Source organism: Aulonocara sp. 'chitande type north' Nkhata Bay, linkage group LG7 (assembly GCF_057382095.1).
Source record: "Aulonocara sp. 'chitande type north' Nkhata Bay isolate Kocher_YH1m ecotype deep benthic linkage group LG7, A_spYH_male_GT1.1, whole genome shotgun sequence".
Taxonomy (NCBI): Eukaryota; Metazoa; Chordata; class Actinopteri; order Cichliformes; family Cichlidae; genus Aulonocara; species Aulonocara sp. 'chitande type north' Nkhata Bay.
The window spans coordinates 58,026,753-58,039,127 of record NC_141350.1 but is presented as its reverse complement, the minus strand read 5'-3'; the positions used below and the strand labels follow the sequence as shown (position 1 = coordinate 58,039,127).

At 40.0% G+C, this 12,375-nt stretch overlaps 1 protein-coding gene across 4 annotated transcripts in view; it reads left to right on the top strand.

Moving 5' to 3' along the window:
* Window positions 1–6,575, top strand: part of nrg1 (neuregulin 1) — a 56,978-nt gene extending 50,403 nt beyond the window's left edge. For all 4 annotated transcript variants that reach the window (XM_086301596.1, XM_086301595.1, XM_086301597.1 and 1 more), the window contains one exon: window positions 5,850–6,575. In XM_086301596.1, the coding sequence (XP_086157722.1) occupies window positions 5,850–6,456 (607 nt within the window). In that variant the 3' untranslated portion in view covers window positions 6,457–6,575. The remainder of the gene's footprint in view (window positions 1–5,849) is intronic.
* Window positions 6,576–12,375: the final 5,800 nt, after the last annotated feature.

Sequence of the window (12,375 nt, the reverse complement as noted above, 5' to 3'; positions counted from 1 at the left end):
CCCTTCCATGCACTTCTCTAGGCAACTCTTTCAGAGCTGCTTTCTTTTCCCTCCTTTCTGCTTCCATCATCCACATTTTCAAACATTCCTTCTCATCGCTTATGCTACGCAAATCTACAGTGTTAACTTTCCTTTATTTCAAAAATTTCACTTCCTCCTCCCGCAACTGTTTCTCTACTTTCTTTAACTGGTTAACACTCAGCGATCCCTTCCCGGGAAACCCGTTTACTTTTTGCCACTTAACAACATATTTCATACACCCAATTCCCCATTTCTTAACCATACAGTCAAATATTGAGTTTTGTCCCTGGCTGCCTGGTGGAACGTCTGCCGCTCTACTGGATCTAGATCCCATTTTACTACATGAGGCGTCCCCCGTGAGGTCCTTGCCTTCTACGGACCAAGGAACGAACACCGCCACTCCGTGCACTATAGTACGCAGAAATGGACTCCGACAGTGTATCCGAACCGCTGTCCCTGTGACGTACTTGGACCAAACACAGGTCTGGGCCGGCTTCTCCCCAACAGCGCGCTCGAGCCAATGTCCTTGTGATGGACATCTCTTTTGGCTCTCAGCGAAGGCGGTCGCACTTTTGTCCTCTCCTGCCCTTATCTTCCCTGCTTAGCTTCTTATGTCCTTGTCTTGTCTTGTCTTGTGTTTTTACTTACTTTTCCCTGGAACACTCTCTCACAGTCTGTTCTCTAAAACCTAAAAGAGGAATTATGGATTTGATCAACTGGTCTCTGAATGCAATTGACACCCCTTCTCAACGAGAATTCTGGGCTCGGGTGAGCCTGACTGCTGAAGATATCTACCTATTCGGAACCATGATAACAGGGTTCTTGCTGATCGGAGCTGGCTTGGCCCTGGCTTATCGAAGAATTAAGGAAGCGGAACCGGCTGTTCAAACCCCCACAAGGCTGCCCGCTGGAATTGAAATGATGGGACGAGGCGTGAGTTTCTCAAAATGGGCTCATTGAGTGCAGCACGGATAAGATCTTGGAGAACGCACGGCTGCTGTGAATACTCAGAACAAGACCTCTGAGTGAAAAACTGAATTACATCTGGAGGGACTAGCTCGAATAACACCTTTGAGCGCAAATTGGATCACATCTTGGGAAGTGCACTGCAGTCGTGAGTTCTCAGAACCTGCTCTTTGAGCACAAGAATGACAACATCACGGAATGTAAGTAACATCATGGCAAAGCTCACGGCTCTCCAACGGGAGATTGAGAGACCAGTGTTGGACTGTTAGAACAGCTTTGAAATTCATATGAGTTGTTCGCACTAGAGTAAAAACCACCATCACTTCATGCGGAGACCCCTTCGGCGCCAGCTGCGGTCTCAAGGCTGGAGCTGAACAAAACACCCTGATAACGACTGTGTTTAGATTGTTCCCCCCATTCCATGCAAGGCCACCTGGGTTGGCTGGAAGACTGTTTACTTAGCCTGGCGGGCGAAGGACACTGTCTCAGCTGAACTCTGGACACACACACACACACATACACTGATATGCACACACTGATCCCCCCTCCCTTTCCAAACGCCTTCGATGCTTGTGCCCTACCGGGGAAGATGGCAGTCGACTGGACCAGCGCAGACATGCTGCAAGACCGGATGCGCTGTCTACACCGGCTCTCGCTTACCCTTTACCCGCCCCTGTTGCTTGTCTTGTGTTTCTATGGTGCATTGATAGTCATGTGCTTTTTGTGCTGAGGTGTTTTTTCTGTTATCAAACTGTTCTCTCACTAGGTTTTTTTTCTCCTCCTCTTACCTCATGTTATGTATTTTCGTTGTTTTTTTTCCTATCAGCCTACCTTTCTGACATGTGTCCCCAATGTGATGTTTGTGTAAAGTTGGTCAGAAGGTTCCTTTGTAAGTGCGCATGCGCCATTAGCGTGCTGCCTGCTGTAACCCTAATTTCCTTCGGGATTAATAAAGTATTCTGATTCTGATTCTGATGGACCGTACCCAACACAAGCCTGGGGCCTCAAACCGCCAGGATTTTTCTCCAGGAGACTCGAACTCCTCTGGCGCCAGAGGGAGTGTTCGCCCAGGGCGCCAAACAGGCTAGTACCGCCGCTGGCGATAAACAAACAAGAGAGAAAAGCCAATCAGCTGATCATTGATCAGTTTCATGATTGAAGTAGCAACAGGAGAGGGAGGGGGAGAGAATGAGAGAAGAAGAGGCTGTACAGCATAAAGACAGAATAACTCCAGCTTTGTGTCTTTTTCCATTCTAGCTGAAGTACGGGACAAACTGCGTTCCTTCTCAGCTCAATACGAAACGTGTAATATTTTCTCTGAATGAGGGATGATTCCATTTTTTATGGGACGGTTGCAACTCTACTAACTAACCTTATGAATAAAATAAAGTTCGCAATCAGCAACATGATAGCACCCACCCAGCTGTATAGAAACTCCATCATTCTAGCTAGTACGCAGTACGAGTTATTGTAACTGAGTGTAAAAATTCAGCACTACAAAAATAAACTATACCTAAACTTGGTTTATATCTTACCCAGTAGGGGTGCAACGATATTGAACCGTTCGATACAGTGCTTTCGGTTCGGTACGCATATGTATCGAACAATACAATTTTTTTCAATTTTTTTTTTTCAATTTTTTTTTTTTTTTTTGTGTCCCGTTTGGATCTATAGCCATCAGAATTGTTGTCTTGAGGCCAAGAAAGATGCCAAGAGGATTTATTTTAAGTGGATCATCATATTGGTCCATTTGATTGACCTTTATTATAATTATGAATTTATTTTATTTTCAGTTGCAAACGGGACAGACATGACTGTGGGATAGGACAGGGGGAAAGAATGAAAGAAAGAGGGGGAGAGAAAGAAAGAAAACCAAAGGGGAGAAAAAAAAAGAACAATACAAAATTTGTAATTTATTTTATCAACTTTCCTTCTGACGATGCTGTCTGTGTTGAGCGCTCAGTGAATCTGCATTTGACTACTCCGCCTAGGCTCGAGAGTGCAGCCTAGGCGGAGTAGTCGAACGCAGATTCACTGAGCACTCAACACAGACAGCATAGTCAGAAGGAAGAGCGCAGGGCAAGCTAGCGAGACAGAAGTGGACCTCCCCACCCTCATTCAGATCTGGCGTTTGGAATTATTTTGGTTTTCATGTGACGTATGACCCTGAAGGTAAGCGAGTCATGGACTAAAGTAAAACAGTATGTTGGATGTGCCATGCAATGCTCAATTACATGGGTGGGAGCTAGTGTGTTAGCGCAGTTAGCTCGTTAACGTGTTGGCCGTCTAGCCCCTCTGTATAGGGTAGCTCGTTAACGGAGATTTGCCGTGTTGTGGCGTTAAGGTTATTTCAACGAGATTAACCTGAAAGCACTAGTGGGAACACAACGAATATGACTGCACATTTACACCGACATCATCCTAGTGCAAAGACAAAAACAACAAGCATGCATGCTACAAACTTTAGCCGAGTCATTTAGACAGCTGTTAGCACAGGATTCTCCTTATGGAGACCTGATATGTTTAATATGCTGCTGAGAATATAGCCCAGAAGAAGCGGATAGTATAGCTTTTATTTTGGAAAGAGACATTTCTCTGTAATAAACTCTCTTTTCCAAAGATGAGTGATTCCTCAATCAGATACAGGGCTCGCAATATCGCTAGCCCGACGTCCCAGGGCTATCTCTGCCCTGCCTGTCGGGCTATTGTAGGAAGGAAAAATATATGTCAATGCTTTTGCATTCTTTCAGAAATGTAGCTGGGTAATTATGTCATTGGGTGAGCCACTGTCAATATGTGACATATTGAAATCGTGTTTGAATTTGCGCTTGTTTTTTTGCTTTCACTTTGCAATCGCGCGAACTGTGTATAGAGAGCGACAGCACTGATCTGTGAGTGATGATAATTTGTGCACCAATTCCTCTGACATCGTCTTATTAATTGTTAGCTTACTATGCAAACATGACAAGTGAAATCTCCCGCAGCTTAAACATGTGAGAGGTTGATCGCGCAGAGAATCGCTGAGCTTATGTGAGTGCGGCAGGATATATATTTCACTACGATGACCTGGATGATTGAGAACCTTCACAGACAGATATATATTTTAGTTCTGCTGAGCCAAATAAGACAGGTCAGGGTGAAGAAGTGACAGCCAAAGAAAAGCTTACCACAAAACGGAGAAGTTATGACAAATCAGACTATAAGGCAAAAAGAAAGTGCAGCTTTATGGTTTCATGGACAAAAGAATTTCTGTGGCTGCAATATGACGAGCTAAAAAACAACACGCACAAGGGTTAGGGTTAAATTTAAAAACTGTACTTTTGTGTTAAAATATATATTTATAATTTTAATAAATGACAAATTAAAAAGGCATGAACATTTTTTTTGTATCGAAAAAATATCGAACCGTGACACCAAAGTATCGAACCGAACCGAACCGTGAATTTTGTGTATCGTTGCACCCCTATTACCCAGATAGACTGCAGGTCATAACTTCTTTCCTGAAGTTCAGTTCACCTGACACTCGGACCGGCAGCCGCCTCGGGTCTCTGCTCTTGCCTCCCCTTTCCTTCATCCACCTGCTAGCCTCTGTGGTAGCTCCGCCATTGCCACCACCAAACAACTTAGTTATTTTTACACATCTGCCAGCACCTGGCCAATCCACCACCTTTCATTGTTTATACTGTTACTAAAAAAATGAATAAATAAATAATCGGCCCATAAAAACGAAAAATCACCATCGTCCAGCTATGGTCTTGCCATCAGTTAAGCTGGCACGCGCACCCAGGGTTGCCGACCCCTGGATTAAATGCACTCTCTCATTTCATCTGTAGTTGTTCTGTCAGATACAATTACGCCTTGCAGAAATATTAGACTCACAGACATATCATGTAGGGGAATGAGACCTGTGTCATAGTCTTCATGACTATGAAGTTCATAGTGCTTCATAGTCATGTTCATTGGTTTAAGACGAATGTGTCTTTGACAAAAGTATTTGATGTTTTGAAAATGAGATGGGGCTGGACTAGTATGGGCTCAAAATGTGGTCATAAATATTTTGTACTTGTAAATCAGTTTTGTACTTGAAAATCAGGATTTGTATGTCTAAAAAGAATTTGTGTGTGCGTAAAAAAGGTTTGTATGTGTAAAAAAGATTTGTGTGTGCGTAAAAAAGATTTGACCGCCAAACCCATTTGTTCTCTGATTGGATTGTTACATTTGTGATTGACATGACATTGACCAATCAGATGAAAGGAAGAAATATAGGGTCAAAATTCGTACTTGTAACTTGCAGGTTTTTTTTGGCTAAGTCCACACACAAATCTTTTTTACACACACACAAATTCTTTTTACACATACAAATCCTGATTTACAAGTACAAAACTGATTTACAAGTACAAAATATTTATGACCACAGTTTGAGCCCATAGACTAGCAGTCTTCTTATGATCATTTGTTAAAAAAACTTCTTTTGTGTGTGTGTTATAGGTAAATAAATCAAAGTGCTTAATTAACTGAATTTGCAGCTTAAAGTATAAAAGTGCTTTTAGTCAGCAACACTAGAAAATCATTATGTCATGTTAATTCATTTAACACCCAGTAATAATGTGATTAGTTATTGTGTGTTAAGTTATACTGATGTTGAATTGAAATGCTACTGACCCAGTTGTATAATCATTGTTCACATGTGTCTGTGAAGGTTCTCAGTCATCCAGGTCATCGTAGTCAAAGGAGCTTGCAAAGAAAAGCGTCTGGACTTCTTTAAGTTGCTTGAAGACGTTTCACCTCTCATCCGAGAAGCTTCTTCAGTTCAATTCATTCAGTTCAGTTCATTGTTCACATGTGTTTTTTTTTTTTTTTAGGTTTGTACCAGTGATGGCAACTTCAGAGTCGCAGAACTCTCTTGCAACCCCTGGCTCTCCTCCATCCGAGATTTCAGCCCCCATATCCAGCCTAGCTATCTCTGTTCCCTCTGTGACTTTAAGTCCCTCTGGTGAGGAAGAGCGCCCTTTGCTGCATCAGCTGCACAAGTCCTCAAGCCGGGATGTACAAAAGAGAACCTCTTCACACTACAATCATGGCCATGTGGCAGATAGCTTGCCATCTAGTCCACTGTTCGCTATGGAGAATACTGACTACCAAACCATACAGGACACCAGAGCTGCCAGCTATATGTTTTCAATAGCACCTGTGAAATTAATTAACACAAACAACAATGTAAGTGACTGCAGCAACAATAGTGTCACTGACCATGTGGTTGATTATTTGAGGTTAAATGGTGACAGCATACTAGTAAGTGATACAGAGGAGCCTCGGGGGGAACACATACCCTTCCTAAGTGCAGACAGGAATACAGTCCTTTTACTCAGGGCTGTAGATAGCGGCAGGACTAACCCAGCATCACCAAATGATGACCTACCAGTAAAGTCATCTAGCCTCATCAACCAACAAGATTTAATTGCTGCGTAAAGTAAAAAAAAAAAAGAAAGAAAAGAAATTGCTAAGATTACTTCACATGGAGGAAGAATATAAACAACCTTTAAACCTTTATTTTCGATAAATTCTCATAATTTATTTGCTGTGTAAAGACTTTTAAAGACAAATGAAGAATGAAACTTTTATTTTAGAGATGTAGTAAATAAAGTTTTATAAAAAAAACAGTACAGATGTCTTGTAGGTAAAGTGCCATACGCTAGTATGCAGCAGTTCATAGTATAGTTAAAAGAATATTTCAGTGCAGACAAATATCAATGGTGCCTTTCTGTTTAGTATGCTTAAGGGGCCGTAATATTGCATACTGGGCCATGCATCACCCTCTTATTCTTCAAGTTAATAATCAGATGCTCTGTGTTGTCTGCCTTTAACATCTTGCACTTTAGGGCACCCACTGACATATTTGAAATCAAATGTTATGGGTTCAAAGTGTATGCTATGTTCTTAAATGCTGTCATGAAAAAATGAGCAGACAATTGACTTGAATTGATGGTTTTCTTACCTGATGTCCTACTTTTATCACAGTCTTATGGTATATATTATTAGTAAGCTTATAACCTGGATTCCATCAAAATGTCAGAGATCTTAACTCATTCACTGCCAGCCATTGGCAGTGAATGAGTTAAACCCATTGACTCATTCACTGCAATTGACGGCTATAGACGTCAATGGCAGTGAATGAGTTAATAATTTTATTCATCACTGGACTACACTGTGGATGACCTGCCAGAAATGAATATTGTAGCTGTGAGATAAACATACATTCATTAAAGTTTGCCTCAACAAGGTGCATAAGATACACACAAAGAGTTGTATTTACATTCGACCATTTCTATGTTTAAGAAGTATTCACTGAATTGTATGGCATTGTTATAACAATTAAACAATGTTCATGCTTAAAGAGTAGCAGCCTAATAATCCTAAGGTTTCTGGTATGGGTTAAGCTGGATGCTGGTTTTCACATGCCCCATAATCCTCCTTAGAAGTTTTATTTATTCCTATGCTGACAGATGTTCTGCCTAAGTATAAACTGTCTCAGTTAAGGTGGTACAGTCAACGACTACTAGTGTGAAGACCAGCAATTCTTTAAAATAGTATCTTTAAATCAACAATATCTACAAAGTAAATTAGCTACAAGATCTATGTCTGATTTGTTCTTGTGTGAATCCAACCAGTGCCTTGTATTGCACTGTGGATCTTAGAGAAGTGCTGAATGTATAAATTGTGGTAATTTCCTTTAATTTAAACCATATTTCTGGAAAAAAAAATTGAAATTGAAATTTCCCCCCAAATTAACTTGTTATCCTCTTGCTGTAAGAGTCAAGTTCAGGTTTTTCCTTTTAATTTAAATGACCTGTCTTGATATACAATTACAATTATTTTCAACAGATTGAATATAAACAATGCAAGATATACAGTCATTTCATCTGCACACATTAGTACATAGAGAAAAAAATATCTTGCACATTTTGTCACTTGAATGGTTAGCATAACACAGAGAACATTGTTTTGAAATGGGGGTGTCTTTAATTTATGTAAATATATCAGGAAAATCTCCTGCATTGTTGTTTCTCACTGAATATCACATTATGTGTTTTGTGTGTTAGTGTCAAAGCATTTGGGATTGAAAAAGAACTTTCAGTTGTTCTGTCTCACTATTGATTGATACAATGAAAGTCTTGTGCAGCTGTAATAATAAATAAAACACACATTTCACATTTGAGCATACATGTGAACATGATTTATATGTCAAATCTATGGCTTTTTATCAGTTTGGGTTTTTTTTGGTAAGGACTGATCATTTTAAAGAACTGAAGATGAATTCTCTTCAGTTCTTTAAAGAGAACTTTGTAATTAGACCTTCTGGACCGCTCATGGCAGAACAAAGTCCCAACAATGATAGGAATTAGGACAAGACTCCTGGTGTCTAGATGCTGGCAGTGGTGGAATTGAGGATGAAGGCTTGGATGTGGGTTCTGAATGGAAGGAAATGTGGAGGAGTCGGGTTGCACATATGAGAGTCTGAAAGACAGAATGACGAAACAGCAGTGAGATTTAAAGCACACACATAAGAGAGGCTGATTGTCTTGCAGCAGGCAGGCAAGAAAATTATCCAGCTTAGAGTGATGATGTCAGTATTGTCAGAGTTTGACACTGTGGGAAAGTGGATGTGATGTAAAGAATGGACTTGCAGTCAAAAACCCAGGAAAGCAGGCAGATTAGTGAATAATTTCTTATAGTAAACACTATAGTGTTTAGACTACACAACTTCAAATTAAGTCCTGGCTGCATATTACACTGAAAATAAATAATAACACAAATTTGTACTCCCTTTACATACATGTTATTCTATGTGCTGAGCAATGCCATTTTGTTTTAATTCTGTATTTTACTTGTATCTTTGATACCCATTAAACATGTAATTTTTTTTTCATGTAATGTCTTCTTTCATGAAAGCAAATAAAAGTAATTTTTGAGCACAAAATTTTGATTTGTGTTCATGACTTATTGAGTGCATAAGGTAAAGCTGCAGATCTTGCCAAGCTTTAAGCAGTTTAGGAAAGCTAAAGACACATGGGTAGCGGGACAACTTCAGTCCTGTATCATTTAATTAATATAATTAATAATGAATTCATCTTACTGCTGGCTATCATATGATGTATATTAGCTTGCTGATTAAAGGTAATATATATATTACTAATTTATGATATATATTATAATATATTGTAGTAAACTTACCATTTAGTTCACCTTTAGTTCAGAATGAACCCAATCCTGGCACCATTCCTCTTCTGCAGCTTTCTGACTACTTCACTCGTCACCATGGCAACCACCTCTTACCCTCCTTTAGACCCGCATGAAAAGAGAGAGTTCTCCAAGCCCAGAAACTCGTGACCATGTTTACCTTCTGGTGCACTCACTAGTGAGACAACCCTCCCCCTTAAATTCCTTAGAGAAGGGGACTTTCTCTGTAATGTCTAATAGTATCAGAGGAGCAGTCCACCTCCAAAACTTCTCCGCAATACACTGTGTGCAGTAAATGACAAAACACAAACACACATATGTGATGCTAATTATGAGATATTAGCCTTACAGACAAACATAAATCGCAACATGGAGGCTTGGGGACCTCATTTGTTCACACCACATCAATAAGATGCTCTCTGATGGTTAGAAGGGATGGCTACTGTGTCACACATAGCTTTGCACTACTAAAGTGTTTTTGGTAACATGAGACTGACCAAGACAGAAGTACGAAGAGTGTGAAGAGAGATAGTGAAATGCGCCAGTGCTTCTACAGGTTGTCAGACTGACAACCTGTGGAAGGCAGTAATTGGTGTGCAATATTTTTACAGGAGGGCTAGTGGAGACAATGACATCTAAGGATAGGAATTAAATTCTGAGTAGTTCAGTTGTACTGGGTCCCAATTTCCAGTAGTTTAATGCTTTATAAATGTTAGTCTGCTTGCTTAACGATTTTGCTTATCGGTTCCACTTGCACTTGTGCTGCAATCACATGATTTCCATTCCAGTGCTGGAGGAGGAAAATAATGGTGCAGTCTGTAGGGTGGAAATGGACATTAATTTTATTTTTACTTTACAAAAGGACAACAGAGCAATGGTACAGTGCAAACTGCATACAGGACAGAAACAACTGCATTATGCTGCTAACAAAATAACATACTAACACTAGCAAGATTCGTGTTAGTGTGCTAACACGAAGCTTGCTAGCTTTAATTCACTTTGTGGTTTCCCCAGTCTGCTGGTTTAGAGCCCCCAGACAGGAGGATTCAGGGTAAATGGCCTGTATTTATATAGCGCTTTACTAGTCCCAAATGTGAAACGCAGTTTGCTGCTTCTTTTGCTGCTGGCTCGGTGAATTTTGGTTGGAGAGAGACAAAACCTGCGCTCAGAATCAGCGCAAAAAGACGTAATCACAGCGCGGACCGGACGCATCAGAATCGCTAAGTTCCGACAGCGTGTCCGTCTACGGGCCATCGGGTGAGAAAGCCGAGAAAGATAAAGCCGATTCTGATGCGTGGGGTCCGTTCTGTGTTTACGTCTTTGTGTGGAATCCGTGTACCTGCTCTCGTTTGCTGTTTGGTTGTTGTTGAAATGGTTTTGTGAGCTTTAATCTGAGAATCTGGCGTTTCTGGCAAAACACAGTTATATTTAAAAGTCGATTCAGGATTTAATGAATTGATATCGCTTTATTCAAGCTACTCACCTCCCACTTCCACCTGCACTTTCAACTGGACCACGGCCAATCAGAGAGGTCCCACCCCTTACTATCTCTGATTGGTTTAGTCCACGATAGGGGCATAATGTGTGTCTGTTGTTGACCACAGGGAATGTTGCAGATATTTATTTTTTTTCTTGCTACCCGAACAGTTGGTCGCACAGGTGCAACCAATTTTTTTTTTTAGTCGCACCACTGAAAAATTTGGTCGCATTTGCGACTAAATTGGTCGCACTCTAGAGCCCTGCCTGATGTGGGGCATGAAGGATTTTAAATTGTACTCTCGATTCAACAGGGAGCCAATGACGAGAAGCTAGATAGGAGAAATATGCTTTCTCTTTCTAGTCCCTGTCCGTATTATTGCTGCAGTATTTTAGATCAACTTATCCTCTATAACTTAAAGTGGTCAGTTTGACATATATTACAAGTGTCATTATCCTGTTTTTCTTCCTGGCATTATCCAGTTTTTGTGTTTTGTTTTGGACTCGTTATTCACTTTTTTGATAGTAAGAAGTTAATTATGTTCTAGTTGAGGGTGTTACTTTCTGGTTCCTCTGAGTTTGTATTTATAGTTTTTGATTTCTGGTCTGTTCATGTCTGTCCCAGTCTCATCTCCATGTTTTGTTATTCTTGTTTTGTTTGTCTCAGTGTGTGTGTTACAGAGATGGGCAGTAACGCGTTACTTGTAACGCTTTACTGTAATCTGATTATTTTTTTCAAGTAACGAGTAAAGTAAGGGATTACTACTGCAAAAAAGGTAATTAGATTACCGTTACTTTCCCGTAGGAACGCTGTGTTAATAATTCAATGTCCACGTTAACGATCATTTCGCTTTAGGTACTTTTCTTTACTGTGTTACTAAAACCGTGATTTTTTTGCTAGAATGTCTCATGACAGTGACGTAAGTGAGTGCAACGTTTGTGATCAACAATGGATAATATATCAAGTGCAGGAGAGAGTATGAGCATGGAGCGTTTAAAGTGTGGAAGTACTGACCCTACTTTAAGTATGATTCCATAAAAAGTGACAAAAACATTAGTGTCCGTTGTGCGTGGGAAGAAAACTTCTTTTTACAGCGAAAAAAACCCCCCTAAACACCGAGTGCGCAACGACGTAATGGGAAATTCACAGAGAAACTCGTGGATTCTTCAACTGACTGCTGCGGCACACCTGCACCAGGGCAAACCTCCGCCTACGCCACTCCTGCTTTACAGGTGAAAATAGAGCAAAAAGGACCGCTAGTCTTTGACTTTATTTATTTTCTGCTGTGTTTTACTTGCATCTATTTGAAAGACTGAGTGTAAACACAAAAAATATTTTATTTTATGTGCAGAAAATAGGTTTAAATGTTAAACTAATTTATTCAAGTCAGAGAATGGTGCATATAATTTAATTTTTGCTTGATGCATAAAGTTAAAAGATTAAAACTGATAAAACAAGTTAAAAAAAAGAGACTTTTCCATTTGATTACATTTTGTATGATGGATTGTGCAGAAAAAGTAGAATTGGGCTGAAAGATCTATCGCTTTATCACCTATTCAGGTTGTAAATCGTGTTTTTTAAAAAGTAACTAAGTAACTAAGTAATTAATTACTTTTGAAAATAAGTAATCTGTAAAGTAATGGGATTACTTTTTTTGAAAACAAAACTTTACT